Source organism: Microcebus murinus, chromosome 17 (genome assembly GCF_040939455.1).
Source record: "Microcebus murinus isolate Inina chromosome 17, M.murinus_Inina_mat1.0, whole genome shotgun sequence".
NCBI classification, from domain to species: domain Eukaryota; kingdom Metazoa; phylum Chordata; class Mammalia; order Primates; family Cheirogaleidae; genus Microcebus; species Microcebus murinus.
The window spans coordinates 25,875,024-25,902,323 of NC_134120.1; the positions used below are offsets into that span (position 1 = coordinate 25,875,024).

The 27,300-nt window shown below is 41.5% G+C and overlaps 1 protein-coding gene across 2 annotated transcripts in view; it reads left to right on the forward strand.

Moving 5' to 3' along the window:
• The first annotated feature begins 1,732 nt into the window (after positions 1-1,732).
• Positions 1,733-27,300, forward strand: part of EPG5 (ectopic P-granules 5 autophagy tethering factor) — a 98,877-nt gene continuing 73,309 nt past the window's right edge. For both annotated transcript variants that reach the window (XM_012790312.2, XM_012790313.2), the window contains exons 1-10: positions 1,733-1,866; positions 11,774-12,715; positions 14,001-14,244; positions 15,988-16,124; positions 17,563-17,670; positions 18,573-18,646; positions 20,522-20,627; positions 23,049-23,163; positions 23,585-23,735; positions 25,159-25,314. In XM_012790312.2, coding sequence (XP_012645766.2) covers positions 1,804-1,866; positions 11,774-12,715; positions 14,001-14,244; positions 15,988-16,124; positions 17,563-17,670; positions 18,573-18,646; positions 20,522-20,627; positions 23,049-23,163; positions 23,585-23,735; positions 25,159-25,314 — 2,096 coding nt within the window. In that variant the 5' untranslated portion in view covers positions 1,733-1,803. The remainder of the gene's footprint in view (positions 1,867-11,773; positions 12,716-14,000; positions 14,245-15,987; positions 16,125-17,562; positions 17,671-18,572; positions 18,647-20,521; positions 20,628-23,048; positions 23,164-23,584; positions 23,736-25,158; positions 25,315-27,300) is intronic.

Sequence of the window (27,300 nt, forward strand, 5' to 3'; positions counted from 1 at the left end):
CAGGTGCACGCCACTGTGCCTGGCTAATTTTTCAGTTTTTAATAGAGACGGGGTCTTGTTCTTGCTCAGGCTGGTCTTGAACTCTTGAGCTCATGCAATATTCCCACCTTGGTCTCCCAGAGTGCTAGGATTACAGATGTGAGCCACTGCACCCAGCCAGATTAACCCATTTTCATATGAAACTCAACCATGCCCTGGTGTCATCTCTTCATTCAATCTTCCCAAAGTATGCCTCTTTTTTTCCCATAGAAAATACACATATCATGTATCACTATTGATCTATGCATTGTGTCTGCTTCCCAACAAAACTGTAAAAAATGCGAATTGAAGGTAGGGCCAGTTCTGTTTTGCTGATCAAGTAGTGGGTGACACATAGAGAACTTTAAATGCCAAAAAAAATTTGAACTGGGGGTGGCCAGCAAGGGTATTCCAGACTAGGAGAAATACCAGCAATAGTTATGGATAGCAGTGCTGGGTTTAAAGATATTGTTCATATTTGCCAAGTTTTGCAGGCAATAACTATACACACACACACAAGTGCACACACACACACACAGATACATACACAGAGCTCCACACATCTCAGGACATCCAAGACAAAGTACATGTACATTCTGAGTAGCTTAGTAATTGTTTTTGTTGTTGAGGATTTGGGATCAAAATATGTGAAACTATTTTATATGATTCATTAAAATATGACCATAAACAAGACACCATGCTGACTGCATCTCTAAAGTCCTTTCATTTTTCATACCATTTTTCATTCTAGGGTATGCTATGGGTGGGCTGATAGTCTTCTTTTCCCTCTCCCAGATACTGCATCTCAACTATCTTACCCAATCACCAGACAAAGCAGTTCACATTCATTCATTTGATTCATCAAATATTTATTACCTACCATGTGCTGGCTTGTAGTTCTAGAGACCCTTGGGATACATCAGGGAACAAAACAAAGAACCCTGCCCTTGAAGATCTCACATTCTAGGAGGGCTGACAGTCACTAAGCATAAACAAAGAGGACTTATAGAAATTCTACAGCTGGGAAAGGGAGATGGGGACAAGTTTTTCACATTTGGAATTTTCAAATGAAGCAAAATGTTTAAAATGTGTACTAAGAATACTTTTACGGGTCCTATTCGTCTTATTACCTGTTGGCCTGTCCTTTTCGGAGCAGATGTCTCTTTTCCAACCTGGGAATCTGTATGTACTGATGTAATGATAATAATTACCATTTAACGACATGTCTGCCTCTATGAGGCACCTTTCATGAGCAGCCCGTTTAATCCTCGGGACATCCAAAAGGCTAGTGTCATTATCCTTTACAAAAAGAGAAGACTGAAGCGCACATCCGGACAGACATCAGGGTTTCCTCGCGCGCATTGCAGATGTAGGCTAAGTATCAATTGGACCTGGTTACCTAAAGATCAAAGTAAGACTGACAAGCCCGCCAATGTGGGTTAGGAGCGCGAGCGCACCCGGGGTCCAGACCGCGCGCGGCTCCGCAGCGCCGGGGACCCGGAGTTCTGTCAGCCCCGGCAGTGGCTACCAGTGTCCAGCACGACCCGCGGGTGGGTGCGCCTGGACCCGGGCGCCGGGAAAAGGCGGGGCCCCCATCCTCCAGTGCGAATGCGTCCCGGAGTGGTTTGTCCTGCCTTGCGGCCCGTAGAAGCCCCAAGTCACCGCCTCTTCTCCAGGAGAGGTGGAGATTCGATCACGTGACAGTCCGGAGGCTAGAACCCGGCAGCTTGCGTAAAGCGCAGGGAATTGACAAAAACAAACCGCGACGGCTCTGCAGCCGGGTCTATGGCTGAGGCGGTGAGACCGCAGCGCCGGGCCAAGGCCAAGGCCAGCCGGACTAAAAGCAAGGTAAGGCTCCGCACGCCTCCAAAGTCCTGGCAGTGAGCTCTGTCTCCCTTTTCCTCTCTTCGCCTCTCCAGCCAACTCCCCTCCGGCTCCCTGAGCGCTCTGCACCCTCTGCCTCCACTTTCCAGTATCTGATCCCACCATCATTAACACAGGGCCTGCTCCTCCGTTTGTCCCCCACATCCCCCTGCCACACTTTGTCAGGAGCTCAACATCCCCCTGCCATACTTTGTCAGGAGCTCATTTTTCCTTTTCCCTCTTATGATCTCACAGGAGTCTTCTTTTTTTCTGCTGCTATCTTGTCTTTCCCTACCTGGGTCTGGTTTCCTGCCGTGAAGCAGTTTTTCTCTTTCCAGCTCCATCTTTGACTCTCTCTTTTCTCCCTTATATCCTGAAAATATTTTCAGTTCGTCCCATGCATAAAGAGGGAAGGCTCCTCTCCTCCACCTGGAGAAGGTATCCTTCAGCAGAGTTCTGTGGGTAGAGACAGATATAAAGCCGACAGCAGCGATGTGCCAGTTCTCCACTTTCAAAATTCAAAGTGGTGGCAGTGCTGCTGCTGTTTATTTCTCGTTATCTTGGTTGTTTATGATGGGGCACGAATGCCTAAGAAATTAACCCAGAGCAGGACTCACATAGTAGGGACATATTTGAATTTTCTGCGTTTCCTGTGTTAGTCTACGCATGGTATTAACGTTCAGTTGATTTTTGTCTTTAGGTACAGTCTAGATTTTCATTTTATTCCTGTATATTATCTACAGTGAACAGATTAAATTCTGCTTCTAGCTGGCGGGACCTAGATAATTTTGCTTACCTGAAGCAGAATTTACATTAAGGAAATAATAGTATTGCAAGTACAGGAAATTTCTTTACCCAGCAATGGGCGATGTTCTAGAGCACATGCAATTTAAACATGATACCATAATCTGACTTTTTCATGGGAACTAGTAGACTAATGTTCGTACGTACCCTATTTAATAAACTGTAAATGACTTATGTGTTTTCCTTTCATTATGATGCCTTTTTAAAAGGCTGTAGTGGAGTTAGGCACAGTTAGTGTACCCAGATATGTGATGACTTACTCTGATGAGAAAGCCATTTTGGTACCTAATTTAAGAAATGTTTTTAAGAAAAATACTTTTGCAAGGTATTGGTTTGGTAGAAAACTATTTAGGCAGAGGAAGAAGAAAAATGCCTTTGGCCAGCCACACATAAGATCCCTGAATCTAGAACATAATTGTGCATAACACATAAACATTGGTTGTCTGTAGAGCAGAATCTTAGATCTTAATCTCTACGGCCCTCCCCCTCGTGAATGATGAAACTAAAGTCTACAGAGGTTACGAGAGTTGTAATGTCATGCAGTTACCACGAGAACTCAGGTTAAAGCCAGAAATCCTCTCAATCCAGGAGCTTAATTTTTTTTTTTTTCTATCTGTTCTGCCAGAGTGAAGGAGCTTAATTTTTAATTTAAAAAATTGTTTTTGGAGATAAGGTCTTGCTCTGCTGCCCAGGGTGGAATGCAGTGGCGCAATTATAGCTCATAGTAGCCTTGAACTCCTGGACTCAAGGATCTTCCTAATCTTCCCGCATGGGCCTCCAGAGTGCTTAAAAACATGCCTGTAGGCCAAGCATGATGGCTCACATTTGTAATCCTAGCACTCTAGGAGGCTGAGGCAGGAGGATCACTTGAGCTCAGGAGTTTGAGACCAGCCTGAGCAAGAGCAAGACCCCGTCTTTACTAAAAATAGAAAACATGAGCTGGTTGTAGTAGTGCACGCCTGTAGTCCCAGCTACTCTGAAGGCTAAAGGATTGCTTGAGCCCAGGAGTTGGAGGTTACCTTGAGCTAGGATTGTGCCACTGTACTCCAGCCTGAGTGGCAGAGTAAGACCCTGTCTCTTTTTCTTTTCTTTTTTTTTGAGACAGTCTCACTTTGTTCCCCAGGCTACAGTGAGTGCCATGGCGTCCTAGCTCACAACAACCTCAATCTCCTGGGCTCAAGTGATCCTTCTGCCTCAGCCTCCCGAGTAGCTGGGACTACAGGCATGCACCACCATGCCCGGCTAATTTTTTCTATATATATTAGTTGGCCAATTAATTTCTTTCTATTTATAGTAGAGACAGGGTCTCACTCTTGCTCGGGCTGGTCTCGAACTCCTGACCTGGAGCAGTCCACCTGCCTTGAACTCCCAGAGTGCTAGGATTACAGGCGTGAACCACCGCGTGTGGCCAGACCCTGTCTCTTGAAAAAAAAAAAAAGGCAGTTAAGTGGATTCTCTCTCAAGTTATTTTGTTTAAAACAGGATTTTAAAATTAAAAATCTTAAGCTCTAAATCTGTCATGAAAAACCAATTTCTTATGTTATTGGTACTTTTTCAGGCAACTTTCCTGTACAGACATTCGTGGATTTATTTTCTTATGAAGAGGGCTTCACTTTGTAGATTTAGTCAAAATCTTTAACACTTTTTCTCACCCTCCAATAATTAGTTACTAAGTCTTACTCATTGTATTTTCTAAATATTCTCTTGATTCTGCCCATTTCTTTTCATCCTAAGTACCATGACCTTCCTCCAAGTAGGATTTCTTAGATTTCTGCTAAACTGGCCTCTTTACATTAATTCTTACTGCCTAGTCTCTAAAGTTAAGCTGGGTTGATATTTTTTTTTGTTTTGTTTTTTGGTTTTTTTTTTTTTTTGAGACAGAGTCTCGCTTTGTTGCCCAGGCTAGAGTGAGTGCCATGGCATCAGCCTAGCTCACAGCAACCTCAAACTCCTGGGCTTGGGCAATCCTCCTGCTTCAGCCTCCCGAGTAGCTGGGACTACAGGCATGCGCCACCATGCCCGACTAATTTTTTCTATATATATTAGTTGGGCAATTAATTTCTTTCTATTTATATAGTAGAGACGGGGTCTCAGTCTTGCTCGGGCTGTTTTTGAACTCCTGACCTCAAGCAATCCGCCCGCCTCGGCCTCCCAGAGTGCTAGGATTACAGGCATGAGCCACCGCGCCCGGCCATGGGTCGATATTTTTAAGAACAAAACTGATCATGTCACTCCCTTTAAAACCTTTCAAAGGTTTCCTATCACCCAGGCAGGGGTGGGGAACCTTCTGGATCCTTGGGTGTGGCCTTTTGCCTGAAGCCGAATTTTACAGAACAGATCCTTTTAATAAAGGGATTTGTTCTGTGAAGTTTGAATTTGGTCCATGGGTCACACTTGGGGATTTGGAGGCTAGAGTCCAAAGCATGGACTAAGGGCCTGTGTGGTCTTGCTTCTGTCTTCCTCCTCAGCTTCGTTTCCACCCCCACTCTTTCTTGATTCTCAACTCTGTACGTCCTTACCTGCTACAGGGCCTTTGCACAGGCTGTTTCATCTGTCCTGACACCCCTTCCTGTCCCTTTTCACCTAGCTCACTGCTGCTTATCTACAATGTCTCAGCTTAAACAGTTCTCAGAGAAGCTTTCCCTCACCACCCTGGTGTCACTCCCTCTTCCAGTAGAACTCTGCACTCATGTCCCTCATCTTGGTTGTAGTTACTTTGCCAGCATTTCTCATCTCTCAGCTGTGAACTCAGGGAGGGACTTGTCTTGTTCCCCGTACCCTTCACCGCCTCTGTAGTCACTTGATAATGTTTGTTGAATGACAAAATAAATGCAAGTATTGAAGACTATTTCCAAGCTTTGTCACTCAGAAAAATTTACTCCAGTCAATTTCCTCTGACTAGTATGAGAAAACAAATGGGAAAGGTCCACCCCACCAGCAAGGCCCTCATATTTGTGAATCTAGGAAGTTAATAATTCTTTTAGAGTAAATAGATGCATTTCTTAGTGATGGCTGTGGTTTGGTCATGGGTGTAAAGCCCCGACATCAATGAAACCTTTACCATCTGTGGTATAATTTAGCAACTATTTACAGAGCCATAAAATGGTTCCAGGGCTGAATTGAGGAAGTGGATAGTGTCTTGCTATTGCCTTTAGGAAGTTTGAGTGGCTTCTGGATTTTACCCAGCAGCTGCCCTACATTCCTCAGTGTTAATCATCAGGTAGATGAACTTAGCTGCTTGTGGTGGTTGGGTATCTGGTGCTGCCTAATACCCTGGGTATCATCTGCTGCCTAATAACATTTTCATTCTTTCTGTGTCATTTTCTACTAAAAAATTCCCCAACTCTGAGGACCCTGACATCGATCTTGGTAAATTATGGATGAAGAACAGTAGATTCTTAGGTATTTTTATAGTTAATATTAAATTCTGAATGCCAGCAACTCACTGATAGTAGGAGCTAGTAATTTCTAAGGACAGACAGATGTGTCCCAGAAAACTGAAAATAGGAAAGACCTTGAAGTCCCCATCCTCTCTTGCTCCATGGCCTAGAATGATGATTGATATCTACCTCTAGTCCCTCTCTGCCAGGAGAGGTTATTGGCCTGAAGTTGGAGGATGCTGTGTAGTATTATTTAGCTTCCTTTGTGTCTTCTAAGATCCATTTATTTGTTAAACAAACATTCATTGATCACCTGTGTGTCCCAGAAACTGTTCTAAGCACTTGAGATGTAAATGAGAAAAAAACCCAAAGATCCTGACTTTAATGGAGCTTGCCTTCTAGAAGGGGAAGACAGACAAAACAAAAGCCAAACAAACAAAAACACATAAAAGAAAATATTGTTTTAGAAGGTGATAAGTACTGTGGAAAAAAGAAAAAGAATAGGGTAAAGAGTAGGGAGTACTGGTGAGAGGGTAGGACAGGTTGCATTTTAAATTGGTGGTGTGGGTAATCCTTATTGATAGTCTCACTCTATTGCCCTGGGTAGAGTGCAGTGGCGTCATCACAGCTCACTGCAGCCTCAAACTCCTGGACTCAAGTGATCCTCCTGTCTCAGCTTCCTGAGAAGCTGGGACTAGAGGCATGTGCCACGATGCCCAACTAATTTTCTATTTTTAGTAGAGACAGGGGTCTCACTCTTGCTCAGGCTTAAACTCCTGACTTCAAGCAGTCCTTGCCTTGGCCTCCCAGAGTGTTAGGGTTACAAGTGTGAGCCACTGTGCCCACCTGAAGGTGACATTAGAGACATGATGTGATCTTGGGGGAGAAGTGTTCTAGGCAGAGGGACCAGCTGGGGCAAAGGCCTAGGAACTGTGAGGAGGCAATATGGTTAGGGTGGAGTGAGTGAGGGGAGAGTTGTAGGGGATGAAGTCAGAAAGGTAAGAGGACTCAGGTCATATAAGGCTGTGTAGGTCCTTGTAAGGACTTTTGCTTTCACTCTTGGGTGACATATGAAATCACCTCAGGCTTTTGAGCTGAGGAGTGACATGATCCAACTTGTGCTTTAAAGCAGCGGTCCCCAACCTTTTTGGCACCAGGGACCTGTTTCATGGAAGACAATTTTTCCATGGATTTGGAGGGGAAGGGGAATGGTTTTGGGATGATTCAAGTGCTTTACATTTATTGTGCAAACCTCTCTGCTAATGATAATCTATATTTGTAGCCACTCCCCAGCGTGGCATCACCGTCTCAGCTCCACCTCAGATCGTCAGGCATTAGATTCTTATAGAGAGCATGCAACCTAGATCCCTCACATGCGCAGTTTACAGTAGGGTTTGTGGTTTACAGTAGGGTTCATGCTCCTATGTGAATTTAATGCTGCTGCTGGCTGATCTTCAGTAGGGAGCAGCTGTAAATACAGATGAAGCTTTGTTTGCTGGCCCACGGCTGCTCAGCTCCCGTTATGTGGCCTGGTTCCTAACAGGTCATTGACTGGCACCAGTCCATAGGCCAGGGGTTGAGGACGACAACTTTAAAGAAATCAGTGTGCTTACTTTCTTGAGAACAGACTGAGAGGGCAAGAGTATTAGCAGAGACCATCTAAGACAATTGTAATAATCCAGGCAAGAGAGGATGGAGGCTTGGACCAGGTGTGTTAGAGGCAAGGTAGTGAGAAGTGTTTGAAGTCTGAGCGCAAAGGGGGATTGCTGAGGTTTGGATGTGGGGTATGAGAGAAAACAGTCAAGGAAGACTCTGAGATGGAGAGGGTGGGGGTTGGAACAAGTTTTTTGGGGAAAATGAGTTCAGTTTTGGATATGCTAATTTTGAAATGGATGTCTATTAGACATTTGAATGGAGACGTAGAGTAGGGTTGGATATGTGAATTTAGGTTTTGGGGGAGAGCTAGAGGCTGGAGATAAAGATTTAGGAGTCATTAACATATAGATGCTATTTAAACTCTAAAACTGAATTAGGTCACTGTGGGAATGAGGGTACTGTAGTTTAAAAAAGTGACAAGAACCAAATCCAGAGATCCTTCCCCTTTAAGAGGTTGGGAAGAGGAGGCAGAACCAGCAAAGGAGAGTGAGCAAGTGCCACCTGCAAAGTAGGATGTGTTCCCGGTGCCCTTCCCTGAGAGTGTAGTGTCCTAGAAGCTGAGTGAAGAAAGTGTAGGGAGGAGGAGGGAGAGATCAAGCCTGTGTAATACTGCTGATACATGAAGTCACATTGTTAAGAGCAATACTGAAGAAGTGGTAAGTTGGAGAAGTTATAGTCATAGCAAAGTGTATAATCCCATCCTTCCCCCTAGGCCTTTCCACTTGTATAGCATTCTTATACAGCCCAGGGAGAGCTGGTATAATTGTCCTGAGAACTTTTGATCTGATAGTTGTATCTGTGTGCCCAACTTCTGTATTATCTATTCTGTGGTAGGCAGTGTGCTAAGTGTTGGAGACACAGACATGCATGATAAACAGACTCTGCCTTTAATCTAATGATAAGTGTCCTATGAAATGTGTACAGTTAAACCATCATTATTCATGAAGTATTTCATCATTTTTAAGGAAGGAAAGAGTTGTAATTTTATTTAATATAGTTAAAGAACTGCAAGCAATGAATAGAAACTTTTCACTTGTTTTCCAAAACTTAAAACAAAACAAAAAACAACTTTATTTATAGCTGGGCATGGTGGCACGTGCCTGTAGTCTCAGCTACCTGAGAGACTGAGGTGGGAGAATCACTTGAGCCCAGGAGTTTGAGTCCCGCCTGGGCAACATAGTGAGACCCTGTCTCAAAAAAGAAAAACCTACTTTTTTTTAAATGATTACTTACTTTCTGATTACTTTTTTCTCATTGCTTAAAAAAATAACTGTATGTATGAATGTACACACACATATATTCACACACAGAAATGTACAGCCCAGAAATGAAATGCCCAGAATTTCATCTCCTGACGATTACTGTTGGTAATAGTTTGTTAAGTTTATCTTTAGTTTTTTCCCCATAAACCAACACTCCAGTGCATATTTACTGTAATGTACAGTTAAGTGTGGTTTTCTGTCTTTATCATCAACTCTTTCATTTCTGTATAATTTACTGGTTATTTTTTTCCTGTTGAATGATTTCAAAATTGATTCTTTACCTGTATATAACATATGTGAAGATCAAAAATAAAGAAATAGATTCTTCTTAATCTGCCTGGCCAATTTTAGTTGTAAGGAATACCTTTTGCTTAAAATTTTGTGAGCAGAGATTTTTGCACAAGTGACTTGATACACAGAGTTGTTTGAATTTTATTTTGTGATCTATATTTGATTATTATATATATATTATGTCCTCCTCTTGTTTCTTCATCTTTTTTTTAACTAAAGTAGACAAAGTAATGGAAGCTGGGTTTTTTATTCTAAATGAAATGGAATTTTGCATTTTAAGTGCAAGGATAGATTCAGACTTCAGCACTGAAGTTTATTGAAAGTTTGTTTTCTTAATTCATTGGCTTTTCCCTCTGCTTTCTGTGACACATACAAAAATAAACTTCTGAATGTACCAGAGCACATGGTAAATATAAATATTTGTTGGATAATTCAGTAATTTCTTCATCTTAGAATTCCTGTCCCTAGGACAGAGTTCAGTGCATAGCTGTTACTCAAATTCTTGTGAATTATAGGTTATTGTTGTTATTCAAAGAAACAGTTATTGAATGCAGTGCCAAAAATCAGAGGTAGATCAGATCCAAAGAGGCCCAAGATAGAATCCCTGCCCCGAAGATACTTGTGGTCTACTTGGGGAGACAGAACATAAAGATAAATAACCATGTGAGGTAGTGTACGCGCAGGGCCCATAATAGGTACCTGTTGCAGGAAGGGGCTCACGGGAAAGCCTGTGTGGAAAGGTGTGTATTGGGACAGGATGGTAGCTGAGTTATCCAGGGCACAAAGTCCCAGAGTTAAGAATTAGCCTTTCATTAAGTGGAGAGCCCAACTGCCCTCGTGTTCAGAGCAGTGTTTCAGGGAGATCAGTCTTATAATGGTGTTTGAGGATGAATTGGCAGAGTGGAAGCTGGAGTCTTGGACACCATTCAGGACCTGCTCCCCTGTTTTATGCTTTAGAGAAGCAAGATGCTGCCACTGCTCTTGAGATGATGATGAGGTTTGGTGATGATTGCAGCTCCTCTCCTCTTCTTCCATATGCCTGCCCCTGTCCTGGGAATCTCTGAGGGAGCAGGGCCAGGTGCGTGCTACCTGCTCAAAATTGTCCATCCCTTCTTGCCACCTGCCTCCTTTGGTGTTAGTCCCTTTGAATTAAAACACCAACTTCTCTCTCCTTTTCTCTTACCTTCTTCCCTGGGGCAACTCCAGGTTAAATCCTTATTGTACCTAACTTCCCTAACAGAGTCTGGGGTAGAGAGTTTTCTTTGGTTCTGCTTTTGAAACCCAGAGAAGTGAGTTTGACCCATAGGGGAAATAAAGACCTAAATGAAAGGCTGCTGTGTTCTTCCAGAGGGATAGGAAAGTTAAAAAGAAAAGTTTCTTAATTTATTATCTAACCTCTTTATCTGTTGCTATGATTATGGTTGTGGTGATTCCCTGGGAGGTAGGGCTGCAGGGTGTGGATTTAACAAGTTTAGGAGTGGCAGCTGGTGGAGGGGAAAGATTTGAAATTGCAATGGCAGACCTGGAGTGGGAAGAGGAAGCAGTGAGGTGGGATTGGGGTGAGGTGGTGAGAAGGACAGGGGGAAGTTAAAAACTGCCTGAGGGTTAGGCGGGGGAAGAAGCCTTGGGGTGGCTTGAGGGGTGGGGTAGGGGTGTGGCTGTTTGCTGGGCTGGGATCATGTGGACCATCCTGTGACTGCTCCCTGATCCCTGCCTTTGGTTTTTCTCCCAGTTAGCATTTAACATCCCAGAGTTCTCTTACAGCTTAGGAGAAGAGAAACAAAAGTCTCCTTTTATTCTACACTCTACTCTCTACTTCCTTATTTTCATTCATTTCTCACTTTACTAACTTCTTTTAATCTTTGTTCATAACAGCTTTATTGAGATAAAATTCACATACTATACAATTGGCCTTGTTAGTACATAATTCAGTGTTTTTTAGTGTGATCTAAGGGTTGTTTAGCCATCTTAACTCTGTTTTTCTTGGTAGGTACATCATGTTCCATTCATTCCCACCAGCAGAGTATGAAGGTTCTAATTTCTCTACATACTTACCAATATTTGTTATTTTTTGACTTTTTAAATAGTCATCCTCCTGGATGTGACATGGTATCTCATTGTGGTTTTCATTTGCATTTCTCTAATGGCTAATGATGTTGAACATCTTCTGATGTGTCATTTGTTTATCTTTGGAGAAATCTCTATTCAGATCCTTTGCCCATTTTAAAATTGAGTTGTATATCTTTTTATTATTGAGTTATAGAGTTCTTTGTGTATTCTAGATATAAGCCCCTTTTAAGAGATTTGTGTTTCAGATATTTTCTCCCATTGGAGAAAATTGGACAATATGAATTGTGAAACACTTGGCTTATGAAGTGAATGTACGTTCTATTTGTTAAATGATAAAATTTAGATTTTCATATATAACTTAAAAATTCCCCATACTGAGAGCATCAATTATAGTTACAAGTTATTTCACATTATAAATCTTGTTCTTAGGAAAAGAAGAAATATGAAACCCTGCAGAGGGAAGAGCCTGATGAAATTTTTCTTCCAAAAACCTCCAGAGAGCAGGAAATCTCTTCTCCAGCCTGTGAATTTAAAGGCGACCAGCTGAAGGTGTTAACTCAGTCCCAGCTCCAAAATGAGGCCAGTGGACAAAATGAAAGTGACATGTTTGATGTACCACTCACCTCCTTAACTATAAGCAATGAGGGATCCCTGAGTAACCCAGAGTCCCTGAAGGAAAGGGGAGAACTTGGAACCTGTGTGGGGGACAGTGTAGTCAAGCCAAAGGTTGACCCTGGAGACAGTGTTGGAACTACAGTAGAAACCCCCAGGAACTTCACAGAGGTAGAGGAAAATAAATTGGTGCAATGTGGACTTTCGGAAAGCACACTTCAATCTAGTTTTTCATATACTCAGCAGGAAATGGAAAACTTAGAAGTTAGAGAAACTCAAAATAGGAAAGAAGATAGACAAGCCCTGGGTTGTCCTTCAGAGGTGCTACAAAATGTTGGTTTGCTGAGCTCTTGTGAAGCCAAACATGTTTTAAAGCCACCTAGAGTGAAGAAACTGTATCCCCAGTTGCCAGCGGACATTGCTGGGGAAGTACCAGCTTTGGTGGCCGTAAAACCCTTGCTTCGTAGTGAGCGACTCTACCCAGAACTCCCATCTCAACCAGAGCTAGTACCATTTACTAAAGAACAGCTAAAAATCTTGGAGCCTGGTTCATGGTTGGAAAACATTGAGTCATATCTGGAAGAATTTGACAGCATGGCTCATCAGGACAGGCATGAATTTTATGAGTTGCTTTTGAACTACTCACGATGTCGGAAGCAACTGCTGCTGGCCGAAGCTGAGCTGCTCACTTTGACGTCTGATTGCCAAAATGCTAAAAGTCGGCTGTGGCACTTTAAGGAGGAACAAATGTCTGTACAGGTATTTTGATCAGGAGCTGGGGAATTTGCAGTGGAGCTGCTACTCCAGTGGTGCCGTCCAGGTCTGGAGGCTGCTCCCTATGCCCACCCTGACCCTGTCTCAGCCAAGAGCAGTACAGTGCAGGGATCACAAAGTCAGATGCCTGCAGGGGCCTGGCGTGTGACCTGGAGGAGTGAAGCAGGCTGAGTGGGATGGTGGTCACTGGGTGAGCTCGTGGTCTAGCGGACACAGCGCACTTGAGTTCTAGTTGATTGTTGCTGTGAGGTTGGGATGGTCCAGCATGGCCACATCTTATGATTTTGCTGAGAAAAACTAGAAATCTGGATTTCTGTGTGAGGGATTCTAATTTGTAAATGTTGGCAACAAGTCAGGCACATGCACGCACAGTATAGGCCAAGCAAACTGTGTCTCCAGGTCAAATTCAGCCCATGGGCTGTTAGTTTGTGACCTTGGACATAATACCACAAACATCTAAGGGGTAGAGAGTGTCAGGGTTGAGAGGAGATGAGGAAACAGGTAAGGCTGTTAGTGTGACCCTATGGAGGCCAAGGTGACCATAAGAAAGCCACTTCATAGTGGATTGGGAGGTTATAACAAGGTGAGAAGACCATTCTTTTTTTTTTTTTTTTTTAGCAAGAAGGTTATTGGGAGAGAAGACCATTCTTGACAAGAGTGGCAGTGAAGAGAAGCTGGAGAAGATACTGGGGGAGAAGCATGTGATTCCCCCATCCTTAACCTTCATTCGTTGGGAGACCTGTGGCTCTCTATAGATAGGAAGAGGCTATGGAGAAGGAACATTTGGAAATACTGTGTTGAAAAAGAGGGTAGAATCGAGAACACAGCTGGAGGAGTAGTGTTGGAAAAGAGAGGGGTTTCTCTCTTTTGAGCAGAACCACAAGGAATGATGAGGGTAGGTCCAGAGACATTTTGAGGTACCTTGAAGTGGAGGAGATGGTACTTTGGCCTCAGTGTTCATGAGATAGAAAGTAAGAGCATCAGAGTCTTAGGGACAAGATCTATTATTTCCATGCACCTTTCCCCACTGACCACTTCTTACTCTGACCTTGTCTGATCTCATGATGTGTTTGTAATTGGCATTATACTCCATTGTACCTGATCATATATTTGGTGGTAATATTCTCTATGCAGCAGTATTGACCCCTCACCATGATTACAAGCTCGTTGAAGATGGTACTGAAATCTATATATCTTGTACCTCCTGCCTCATTACTGTAGATGCAAAGAGTAACTGGTTTCATATTTTTACCTTTTTGTCTACTGGTAGGGTATCTGTGCAGATCAAGTGAAAGTTTCCGGCTATCATCGCTACCAACGAGTAGAGATGAATGAGAATGCACTAGGGGAGCTAAAGAAGCTATTTGATGCCAAATCTGAGCACCTCCACCAGACCCTGGCCCTGCATTCTTACACTTCTGTGCTCTCAAGATTGCAAGTGGAGTCTTATATCTATGGATTGCTCAATAGTTCGGCTGTTCTGAGATCTTTAGCAATTCATCAGCAAGGCCAAGGTGTGTAAGAAATGAAGAGCTCACTCTTGTGTTTTGAAATGAAAAAAATTGAGGGGTGTAGTCTGGTCAAATTGACTGTGTAGGAATTAGTCTTACACAGTACATTTGCACTTGCTGTTTTACCTTGCCTCCCCCAATGTAGCATTGAGATCTGCCCTAATGACATTTCTGAAGACCAGCGCTAGGTCTCCCTTCCCCCAGGGCTGTCATTCGGTGCTTCCCTAGGATTCCAAAAATCTGTCATTAATGTCCTTTGCTGTCCTAGTTTATGTGCTTTTTATTTTATTTTATTTTATTTATTTATTTATTTTTTTTGAGACAGAGTCTCGCTTTGTTGTCCAGGCTAGAGTGAGTGCCGTGGCATCAGCATAGCCCACAGCAACCTCAAACTCCTGGGCTCAAGTGATCGATCCTCCTGCCTCAGCCTCCCAAGTAGCTGGGACTACAGGCATGTGCCACCATGCCCGGCTAATTTTTTCTATATATATTAGTTGTCCAATTAATTTCTTTCTATTTAGAGTAGAGATGGGGTCTCGCTCTTGCTCAGGCTGGTTTTGAACTCCTGACCTCGAGCAATCCGCCCGCCTCGGCCTCCCAGAGTGCTAGGATTACAGGCGTGAGCCACTGGCGCCTGGCCCAGTTTATGTGATTTTTACCAAGTTGAGTCCAGAAGTAGTTTTTGATTATAAAACTTATAATCCAAATACTTTTTTTTTTTTTTTTGAGACAGAGTCTCACTTTGTTGCCCAGGCTAGAGTGAGTGCCGTGGCGTCAGCCTAGCTCACAGCAACCTCAAACTCCTGGGCTCCAGTGATCCTTCTGCCTCAGCCTCCCGGGTAGCTGGGACTACAGGCATGCACCACCATGCCCGGCTAATTTTTTATATATATATCAGTTGGCCAATTAATTTCTTTCTATTTATAGTAGAGACGGGGTCTCGCTCTTGCTCAGGCTGGTTTTGAACTCCTGACCTTGAGCAATCCGCCCGCCTCGGCCTCCCAAGAGCTAGGATTACAGGCGTGAGCCACAGCGCCCGGCCCCAAATACTTTTTAATCCTTTGTCATTTGCAGTTTATTTTTGCTTGTCCAGTTTATTGGACTATTTTGTTTAGTATCCCAGCAGAGGATCTATAATGTCCTGAATTTTTCATCTTGTTTTAGGTTTTAAGAAATTAGCCTTGGCTGGGCGCAGTGGCTCACGCCTGTAATCCTAGCACTCTGGGAGGCTGAGGCAGGAGGATAGCTTGAGCTTAGGAGTTCGAGACCAGCCTGAGTTAGAGTAAGACCCCTGTCTCTATTTTTTAAAAATAAAAATAAATTCAAAAAAATGAATAAAAAACAGAAATTAGCCTTTACTATTGATATATTAAGTATTAAATGTGCTTATTGAATTATGCAAATTTTTCTTTCCTGGGAGAGATTATTAGGATCCTGTAAAGTTCTACATCCTCCACTTTGTTTTCTTAACTAATCAAAGAGCTTGGGGTAGTTTAGAGATCTGCTGATTTTCAAATAAAAAATAATGAATTATAGTGGGGTTGATTTTCCTTTGCTTTGAAATACTTCAAAGTTAAATACTTTTTTGGTTTGTCTATTTAGTAGAAATTCAGATATTTTCATGTAACTTTTCTCCTTGTATTTTGATCTGAACTATTTTAAAGGGTTTTTTTGTTTAAGACATTAAGAATTCTCTCAAAAATACCATTTATGAGGGACTCATTTAATATTCTCTTTAATTTATAGCTTCTAAACAGACAGAAAGCATTCCCTCTGATCTGTGTCAGCTAAAGGAATGCATTAGTGTCTTGTTCATGTTCACCAGGAGAGTTAATGAAGATACTCAGTTCCATGATGATATTCTTCTCTGGCTGCAGAAATTGGTAAGGGAACAGAAATAGACATGATGGTCTTTCTTTTATTTCCCTAATAATTTAAGAATTATCTATTTCAACATATGTTTTCTTCAACAGCTTCTTAGCTAATTCATTTAATGAGTTTATTAGTGACTTTGATCATGGTAGATGGTGGTAAGGTGTTTATCTCGTATATTGTTGAGCACAAAGTGCTTTTCTATTAAATATTATGTTAAATCAACTCTGACCTTCAACTTAGGAAGAAATGGAAATGCAGGCAGTATGCCAAATTGAAGGCTAGATGTTGGCCATTCGTAATTTAAAAATCTGAAATCTGAAATGCTCCAAAATTCCAACTTTTTGAGCTCTTACATGACTCCACAAGTGGGAAATTCCGCATGGAAGTGCTTAACATAAACTTTGTTTCATGCACAAAATGATTAAAAATATTATATAGAATAGGCTTCAGGCTATGTGTATAAGTTGTATGTGACACATAAATGGATATTGTGTGTAGACTTGAGTCCCATCCCGAAGATATGTCATTATGTATATGCAAATATTCCAACATCTGAAAAAATCCAAAATCTGAAACGCTTCTGGTCCCATGTGTTTTGGATAAGGGATGCTCAATCTGTACCTGATCTGAAAATGTTCCATATATCATTCTTTTTGTCATCTGATGTTTAATGTTACACTTAGTCATACTTAAAAGTTTTTTTTTTTAAAGATAAAGAAGAAAAGTGGCAGGATTTGGAAAACTTAGGAAAAATGTTAGGTTTGGTGTTGGGGGGTATTAGTTTATTTATTGGTTATGTTTCTCAATGGGGCTGCCTTGGGTGCTTTTCAAAAGTTGATACTAGAGTTCTTTAAGGGGTGATACTTCCAACTTACTTATTTGGACTTAAGAAACTAATCTGTACCCCCATAATATGCCGAAATAAAAAACATAGTTTAAAATATAATATACTCAAACATTAATAAACTTTTACATAAAAAAACAAACAAACAAAAAACAACGGAGGCCAGAAGGCAGTGGGACAGCTTATTCAGTGTGCTGAAATATAACACTGTCAACTGTGAATCTTATATCCAGTAAAACTATATTTTAAAAATGAAAACAAAATAAAGACATTTCAAGATAAAGAAAAACAAAAAAGAAACTATTACAAACTAAGAATAAACTACTGTATCTATTCACTTGTGGCCAGGAACATTAATGATGTCTAATTTGCCAGAAAACAAAAATTAGATTTGCAGGGAAACTTACAGTGTTATCATAGTACTCATAGAGTCACAGGCCTCTGTGGTAGAAACTCAACTGGTAAACAGTATATCTTATATCTGGTTACACTAAAAGATTTTGTGTATTTAAACATTGGATAAACGAGGTTATTAGCCCCCTAGGTAAATTATCCTTTTATTTTTTTTAAAGAGTGAGACCATTTTTCCTTTATTTGTTCAGGTATCAGTACTACAAAGAGTTGGCTGTCCTGGAGATCACCTCTTCCTTTTAAACCATATTCTTCGATGCCCAGCTGGTGTTAGTAAATGGGCTGTTCCTTTCATCCAGGTATTATGAATGGTCTTCTGGTGGGTGGGGTAGAGGTTTTATTAGACATTTTCCTGAAGAAATGACTTTATGAAAAAAATAGGCAACTTAAAAAATATTGATATTTAAAATAAAATTCTTAAAATATATCGAGTGTATATTTATAGGAGTTTCTATGCTGAAACTTCTTAGGCCACCCATACTTGATGAAATTATGATAGAATTGCACAAGTTCAGTTGTAGTCTGGCTTGGTAGGTTCAGTAGTATTTAATTCTATACAATTTCTGTGCAGGAAGGCTCACCAGGACATTTTTTTCTATAGTACTCAACACAGCTTCCTAAATTAATGCATCTCACACCACAGTTGGTACAGGTAAAAACAGAAATCACATCTCAAACTTCTTTAATACTAGCAGAGATCTCAGGTCTGGGTGATCAACTCTCATATACTTACGAGGTGACTGCATGATCTCTAGTTTCTCCTCTCTGTTGCTTGCCTTTGCTGCACTTTTTTACTTAGCGCAGCCACTCAGATGGGCAGGAGCGCCAAAGTGTTTGCCAAGTTCAACTTCTCCACATTTCCTTTTCTTCAGTGTTTCTGTTGGCAAGAAGTCTGAATCTTTTTAGGTGGAAGGGGGATTTTTTGTTTTGGTTTTGTTTCTCTTTGGGTTAAAGTTGCAGTAGTATCTTTTTTTCCATGTTGTTATAGGTAGCTGACATAAACTGCTCAGCTACCTCTACCCTTTCAGTACAGCTGACTCAGTGCTGCTAGGTAACCCGGCTGCATCTCACTCATTTTGGTTAGGTTCCAATTTTAGCTTTGATCTCTTAACAGCAACTTTTAGAATGCTTGTGAACTAAGATAGTGGGTGCTTGGGTTATTGGTTTTTTACAATATGTTTTTTTCCTTTTCTGATTTCAGATCAAGGTGTTGAATAACCCATCAGGGGTCTTTCATTTTATGCAGTCCCTTGCCCTGCTGATGTCTCCTGTCAAGTAAGTGTGGATAGAGCTTTGTGAAGTAGAAGTTTAAATCTTGATTTCTTTCAAGGCATTGACTTGCTAAACTCCCCAGATCCAAAGAACTACTCGGGGAAGTGTCAGAATTCTAGAATTTAGCATTGTAGATTTTCTTTGGGTTTGATACTTCTTCTAACTACATGTATATAAACAAATGTTTTGGGGGGGTACCTGTTTTAGTGGATTTACCTCTCTTATCATATATGCCATTGTGAAAGGTGCCACAGGCACAAAAAGATGATCTGTTCCTTGGAAGAAGAGATGTAATGCCAGAGGAAAAAAAGCACAAAGAGATATAAGTGCTGAATTGTGAAGCTATCACTGATGCAATAAAAATGAAGAGAATAAAGAGTTGAATGGAGTAGTTAGAGAAGATTCCATGGTAGTTGAGCTGGGTTGAAGAATGGATTGGATTTCCAGAGGAGAGAAGGACTAGTGAGGGCATGTAGGTGGGAGAACAGTATGAGCAGAGACCCCAGCACAAGTTAGGATAGCTGCACAAAGGACAGGTAGGGGATTATCTTAGCTGGAGCGAAGAAGGCAAAGATGAATAACTAGGGAGAGTTGAATTATAGAAGGCCTTGAAATTAAGGTGGAGGAAACTAGCTTTGATATGGTCTAGACTTTGTAGCAATTGAGGATTTTAAAACAGAAGTAAACGTATTTAAGGAAGATTAGGATGAACTGGAGGCAGAAGAAGAGTATGCACATCTGCTTAATTGAATGGTTACAAATGTCCAGCTCTGGAACCCAACCCATCACCGAGAGGGGACATCCTTTTGGTGTAGAAAGTGGGATCTCTGTGTAGGTGACTCTGAGCAGTGTACCACTGGTCTTTTGTTCTAGAAAGCCTATTTACCTCTGGCTTGAATTGGAGTAATTGTGATGGGAAACAGGAAGGGATGCTAAAGTTCATCTTTCCAGGAAAGGATGTAGTAGCTGATACAATAAAGCATGTGGGAAAACAATGAGTCAGATGTAGCCCTGGACTTCTGAGTCTAAGTGAATGAGAGGGTGTCGGCAGCCCTAACAGACTGAAAAGACAGAGAGAAGAGCTGTTTTGTAAAGGAGGAAAATTTGAGGTCATTGATACATACAAGTGGACTCATACAAGTGACACAAATGGACATCTGGAGTTCAGGACTCGAGCCTGTTGGGTTGAAAGGACAGCATTAGAGCTACAGAACTGGAAGTCATTGAAGAAAGTTTCTGATTATGGATAGGAGTGGGTGAATTTCAGGGTCAGGGCAGAGAAGAAGGAACAGAGGACAGAACTGGGTTGTGGTCTTAGAGGAAATTTTCCTGGTTACACCTGCTTATCAGATCCAGCCAACACCTTGTGAAAGCCTGGCTGGCAGGAATTCTCCCAGCTTCCTTCCCCTTACTGCCTGGATATGGGGGCTGCTTCTACACATGGTAGATATGATTTGACTCACAGATGTTTTTGTATTTATATGTACTTTTGCCCTAAACAAAAAAGCCTCTGCATTACCCTTTGTATTCAATAAGCCATGCTTGCTAAAGTCATCTCCCTGGTAACACTTTGTGAGCCTGGTTTGGGTTCAGGCATTGCAGCTGTTCTTATGTTGAGCTTGCACTGTGTGCTGGGAATTGCTAGTATAACTGCTTTTCTGCAGTTCTCATTACTGAGTCAGACCGTTTGTAGTCTCTCCACCAAAATTAGTGAGGTTTTAGTATCCTTGATTTTTAACCAGTTTTTATTTACTAATTTAAACCATTTGAAGATTAGGTTGATGTCTGACTCTTCTATAGGGTGAGTAGGTGATCCAGAATGCACTCATATAGGGCTTTCTGTGTGCATGTGATTGAGTCATTTCCCTTGTCTTTTAGAAATCGAGCCGAGTTTATGTGCCATATGAAGCCCAGCGAACGGAAGCCATCTTCCTCAGGGCCTGGGTCTGGGACCTGGACACTAGTAGATGAGGGAGGAGAAGAGGTAACTCGACCTGTCTGCATTATTTTGATTAATCATTTTTGAACTCTTCTTAAGTGCCAGGTATTGTTCTAAGCACCTTTCACATAGCATCTCATTTAATTCTCCCAACAACCCATCAGGTAAGACCGTTGTGATCCCCTTTTACAGACGAGGAAACTGAGGTGCAGAGGGGGTTAAGTAACCTTATCCCAAATCATAGTGTCATTAAATGTGGAGCTTCCAGAGGCTGTGTTTTGGGCCAGCCTGCTGTGCTACCCTTCTCTAGAATATCCTTCTGTTCAGCTGGGACAGTTTGGCACCTAGAAGTTAAATATAGCCATATTCTGTAAAATTTACATTAGGAGTTTCTTTCCTACGGTAACAAGTTTCTGGGCTTGGGGTTTCACCTACAGATGGTCTGAATGGCTGGAGCTTACCAAGTTTCTCCCTTTAACTCTTATAAACTTCTTATCTAGAACTTCTCATTTGAAAGATAGAGGATGGTTTTCTATTTTTGCCGAGAATTTAATGATCACAATCCAGCTTCTTGAGATAATACTTGTTAATTTTTCTTTCTACTGTAACTGTTTTTTCTCCAGCTAATTATTAGTGCTAGTCCTTTTTTCTGATCCAAATCGTGATTTCATGTTCTTGTCCAGGATGGCCAGTGACTGTATTTATTAAAATCTTTTTCTTTAAGAGGAGATGAAGGTGTGCAGCTTACAGTTCTCAGAGTGACAGCCACGGCAGCTGTGGTGATGCCCTCTGTGTATTTCCCCCAGTGCTCATTCGGAGTTGAGGATCCCCCTTCATGGTCATTTTGCACTTCCTGAGACTTGCAAGTGGTGAGGTGGTGATACATGATGTGGATATGCATACATGTTGGCTAGAGACTGAGCAGTTGTCCTTAAGAAAGCTTCTCAGGAGCTGGGACAAATTGATCTTCTAAATGTTGTAGTGGAGCAATATTTTTTCTTTTTTCAGAGTGCTCTTTCTTGGGGAAGAAGTCTTTTTTCTGGCAGGTGTTCTGCATTTATTCCCATTTATTCTGCTAGATAATGATGAAGGACTCTGCATTGGTGCTTGGCTTCTGGCTAGCACTCACTAAACGTTGGGTGAGTTCAGGTACTTGGGGAGTCGATGAGAAAGTTGGGAGTGTTGTTGAATCAGAAGAGGCCATGGGAAGGAAGGCACTCTGGATCATCCACGTCAGTGGTTTCTCCACACTAGCTTATATTAGAGTCACCCGGGCAATGTGCAGACCTTACCCAGGCCCCTACCCACACATCTAGGTGTTTCAGAGTCTCCTTGGTGATTCTAATGTACAGACAGAGTTGCAAACTACTGCTCTAAGTAGAGCTTCTGAGGCTCTTGTTTGTTAGCCATTTTAGATATATAGGAGGGTATAAAAATGAGTAGCTTAAGGAAATGGTGAATGAATTGCACTGGTCCCTTGTTGAAATTGAAGTGATATATTCTTTAGGTTCTCAGGATCTTTTTATATCTTTCTTTTTTTTTTTTCTTTTTCCTGAGACAAGAGTCTCGCACTGTTGCCTCAGGTAGAGTGCAGTGGCGTCATCATCATTTACTGCAATGTCAAACTCCTGGGCTCAAACAATGCTCCTGCCTCAGCCTCCCGAGTAGCTGGGACTACAGGCATGCACCACAATGACTGACTAATATTTCTATTTTTAGTAGAGATGGGGTCCCACTCTTATTCAGGCTGGTGTCAAACTCCTGAGGTCAAGCAATCTTTCTTCCTCAGTCTCCCAGAGTACTAGGATTACAGGTGCAAGCCACTGTGCCAGCTCATCCTTCCATTTTTAATGTAGTATATGTTAAGACATAAGTCAGCTTGCTTTCTAAGGTGACTTTAGTACTATGTATCAAACAAAAAGACCCCCAAAATTTTCCCCTATATAATCTGTGGGTATGACCACTGTTACTTTTATCTTGCTTTCAACAGTGCTGACAACAGAATTTCAGTCACTTGTAGCAACTGTTAATTGCTTCCTAAGTAGACTGTTGAGTACTACAGTAGACTTTGATTTTGGGGGAAGAGAAGTGTAACTAAAATGACTTGGACTCTAGTAGATGGTTCTTTGAGTGATGTCAGAGCACTGAGCCCTATATAAGTCCTCACTGTAGAGGATTTCTTTTTTCTGTCTTCTTTGGGATGAAAATTTAATGAGACCAGTTTCAGTCACTGGTCATGGCCATGACTCAGACACATGTAAAATTGTGCTTATAATTTCAGGGGATTTGCTGGCTATATGTGGAACTGAGACTATAAATTTTAGTCCTGGAGAAAAAGTCCATGAAGACTCATGAGGATATCACATGTGTACCATTGAGACCTGTGATAACTTAGCTTTCATAACTCTAGACCATAGTGTGATCTGATCAGATCAGCTGACGTGATTCTTCTATCTTTTCCCTTAGGATGAAGACCCTGAGACCAGTTGGATTCTCCTTAATGAGGATGACTTGGTTATCCTTTTATCACAGTTCCCATTTCATGAACTCTTTCAGCATCTTCTTGGGTTTAAAGCAAAAGGTAGACTAATTTCTTTTGTCATATGTAAAATGTAACAGTGGCAAGCTCCAACACAGGAACGCTCCATCAAGTTTTTCTTCTTCTTTTTTTTCCCTCTGAGCATGGACACCTTGACTTCTTGTTTAGGCTGCTGATTCAGGTTTTCTTGTGTGTATTATAGACTTCTTTTATTCTTATTTCCCACTTTGTGCTTAAATTTGGGAAGGCTATCTTGTGCATTGCCCAGTTTAATAAATTATTTTTAATTTTGCACTTTGTTTCAAGTTTTCCATTTCTCATTGATACAGGAGCCAGAGTAGTGGGATTGTTAATTCCTCTCCATCTTGGCTTTGGTTCTTCATTAAAGTATTTACACACTTGTATCTTCTAGGGTTTTTTCATAGTAATTATAACTTTTTCCTTTTATCTGATTAATTTCCAGGTGATTATTTACCTGAAACAACAAGACCTCAAGAGATGATGAAAATTTTTGCCTTTGCCAACTCATTGGTGGAACTTCTGGCCGTGGGGTTAGAAACCTTTAACAGAGCACGCTATAGGCAATTTGTGAAGCGAATTGGTTATATGATCAGGTAATATTCCAAGTCGGTGGCCATTCATTCTCTACCTCCTTGGTGGTTTCATTCTCACTCCAGACTTCATAATGTTGGAGTGCTTGGGACTCAGTCCCTGGACTCCTTCTTTTTATCCACATTCGCTTCTTGGGATGCCATCCATTCTTATATCTTTAAATATCTAAATACCGTTATTCTCACAGTTTTATTTCTAGCCCATGCCTCTCTCATAAACTTGTATATTCAACTACCAACTTAGCACCTCCACATGGATGACTCCCGAATGTTGTAATTTAATACTCCCAAAGTGAACTTATTCTCCTCACCTCCCAAACTGCTCCTCCTACTCGCAGTTTTAGTGAGTGGCAACTCTTTTCTGTTTTAGTTGTTCAGGGCAAAACACCTGGTGGCATCCCTGAGCTTTTCTTTCTTTTATACCCCACATCTAGTCTAACTCAAAATTCTATCATTCTCTACCTTCAAAATACCATCTTTCATCAAATCTAAGATGCCACTAATTCTAAAGATAAATTTTATGTGCCACTGAAACAGAAAAACTATTGTCAAATTATAATATCATGTCATCACTATTAATATACATTTTAATTGCAGAGTCGTTAGTGTGAAAGACGTGCGTCCTTTTGGGTCAGTGAAACACGCTCTTTCGAGAATCCAGCCTCTTCTCACCACCTTCACTGCCTCCAGCCTAGTTCATTCACAACTTATTGACTTATCTCTCTGCTTCTGGCCTTGCCCAAACCCTGCTCCTGGCTTCAGTATATTCTTGCAACAGGCAGTGTCCCTGTGAATCATGAGTCAGCCCTTGTCAGTCTCTGCTCAAGACCCTACTGTGCTCCCCATCTCACTCACAGTGGAAGCCCAAGTCCTCATGGTGGCCTGCAGGGCCCTTCACGATCTGGCTTCCTGCCGCTTTTCTGATTACTTCTTCAGCCAGTCTCCTGTCCCTTACTCTGCTTTTGTGCACTGGCTTCCGTGCTGTTCCTCAAACATACCTAACAGCCCATGGAGCCTTTGCACTGGCGGTTTCTTCTGTGTGGACACTCTTGCCATAGATATTCTTGTGACTAACTCCTCACCGTCTTCCAGACTTTAATGTCCCTCTTCAGTGGTGCTTCTCCTGCTGCCAGCCAACCTCCTTACCCCTGCCCACCCCTGCATCCCCAGACATACTTTATTCCCCTCCTGCTTTTACTTGACTGTATATTTTATTTTTTTTTATTGTCTGTTTGCCCTTCACTAAATGTAGGTTCCATAAAGGTAGAATTTTTAAATTTTTCCCATTGTATTGCTTTCAGTACCTGGAAGATAGTAGGTGCTCAATAAATATGTGTTGAAGAAATTAATGCTTCAAATGTAACATAAAGGTGCTGATATTGAATGAATTAATGAAAGGTACTATATTGTCCCTCCTTATGCTCAGGATGACCCTTTGCTATGTGAGTGACCACTGGGCCCAGTATGTGAGTCATAACCGAGGCTCAGGATTGGCCCTGCAGCCCTACTCCATGGAGAAACTACAGATTGAATTTGATGAGCTGTTTTTGAGGGCTGTGCTACATGTGCTGAAAGCCAAAAGGTAAGACTTGGTGACGTGGTGAGAAGTAACTCCCTGACTGGTAAGAAAGATTGAAGTGAAAGTCTTCTGAAGTAGATCTCTTATGATAATGTCTTAGTGTATTTCATTTATTTCTTATCTAGGGCAAATTTGTAGGCCTTAGTTTCCTTATCTGTAGGACACCCCCTGTTGATGTACATGATTGCTCTTTCAGGTTTCTTTCTGTCTTAAAATATGTCAATTTTGGTGTCTCAGTTTTTTGCCACCTTGAACTTTTGGGGCAGCCTTGAGCAGGGGAAAACAGGATGAATTCTATTACACCCCCAAGTGCAATGCCTACAGCGAGGCACAGTAGGTGCTCAGCATGTAGTGCAGATGATTTGCTGACTAGATTGCTCAGGTTGTCTCACTATAAGGGTTTTAAGGTCTAGGAATATCATGGGTTTCGGTCCCCTGTCTTGGCTGTGTAAATGGTGTCTTCTGATCATGCTGTCTGTGCTGCTGTTTACATCCTCGGGTACGTTTGAGGCATAGCCAGGGGCCCAGCTGTACATCCCATGCTGCTTTCCCTTGTCTCGGGCCAAGTGTAGGGGCAGGTTCTGTCACAGGATTGTACCGTCCACTAGGAGGTGGGGGCTGGCTTCCAACCCCACCCAGCTCTACTCACGAACTGCTAGCCCTCCCCAACTTTGCCTTCTTTTGAGCCAGCTGTCTATACTCCCTCTTGCTATGCTACTCAGCCTCAGAACCTGATTTATGTGTGTCATATAGTGAATGTGTGTCCTGATCTGCTGTTTACTGTTACCCTGGGTAAGTCACTTGATTCTTATGGTCTTACTTTCTTCATTTACAAAGTGGAGATGATGATAATGACTATCCCATTGACCTCATGGCTATATTAAGGGAGTGAATTGTGGTAATGTGTGGAAACAATTTTTAAATCATACAGGACTTTTGAAATGTAAGTAGTAGTGATTCTTGTGTGGTTTCAGATGTAGAACAGAATAACTTAGAGACTTAGAGAAAGATCTTAGCTAAGTGTTAACCACTTTTAGGCACTCAGAAAGCATGGGTCTACCATAAATAGAACTTGGGCATAGAAATTTATCTTTAGATTACTTTTGTTACCTGTACAGTCTACATTTGGTGATCTCATGAGATGCACCAAATCCTGTGCAGGGTGGTGCCAGGGAGTCGGTGCAGTCGCACCTGCCCACTGAAGCTGCCGTGGTGCTTGGGAAGAGTCTCTGTCTCTGATCTCCTGTCACTTGTTCTCGTGCTTGCTTAGCCTAGTGGCAAAGCTTTCATTCTGGTTACTTACAGAGATAATTGTTTTACATTTTAAAATGTTGAGAGCTATTGTTCTTGAGTAAAATTTATTTCAGGAAATAAATTGTATGAGAACCAAATATTGAAAGCCATGAAATTTAAATTTATTTAACACTCCAATGGAAATTTCAGTTAGTAGCTATCTCCTCCCTAAAACAAAATCATACCAAAAGACAGCAAAAACCAAAGGCAGGTTTCCTGCATGTCTGCTACGTAGGAATTTTGTAGCCTGAAATATACTCTGTTTTGTGACATTACTTTTAAGGCCTCTACAATTACCCTTCATTATTTTGGAGTTATAAAACAGCATCAGGTCCTATGTGAGGTGTTAGGATAATTAATTAATAAGACAGAAGCCTGGCCCTCCTAAACTTAGAGAAGTTTCTTTACCTCATGTTCAGAAGTTCTAGGTGGATTTTCCAGGGTTCAGGTCAATGTGGGTTTGGGCTACTAGTTGTCTGCTTAGGTTCTTAGGTGTGGATTAGGCATACGCTATTCCTGTCTTTTTTCTTTTTTAATAAGCTTGGTTGGTTTGTAGTTGGTCCATTTGTAGTTGTGCCCCAAATATAGCAACAATTTTGAGTGGTTCCTTGTTTGTTTTCTTTTTTTTTAAAGATTTTTTAAAACTTGTGAAAAAATTCACATACAGTTTTTTTCTAGCACATTAACTATCATGTG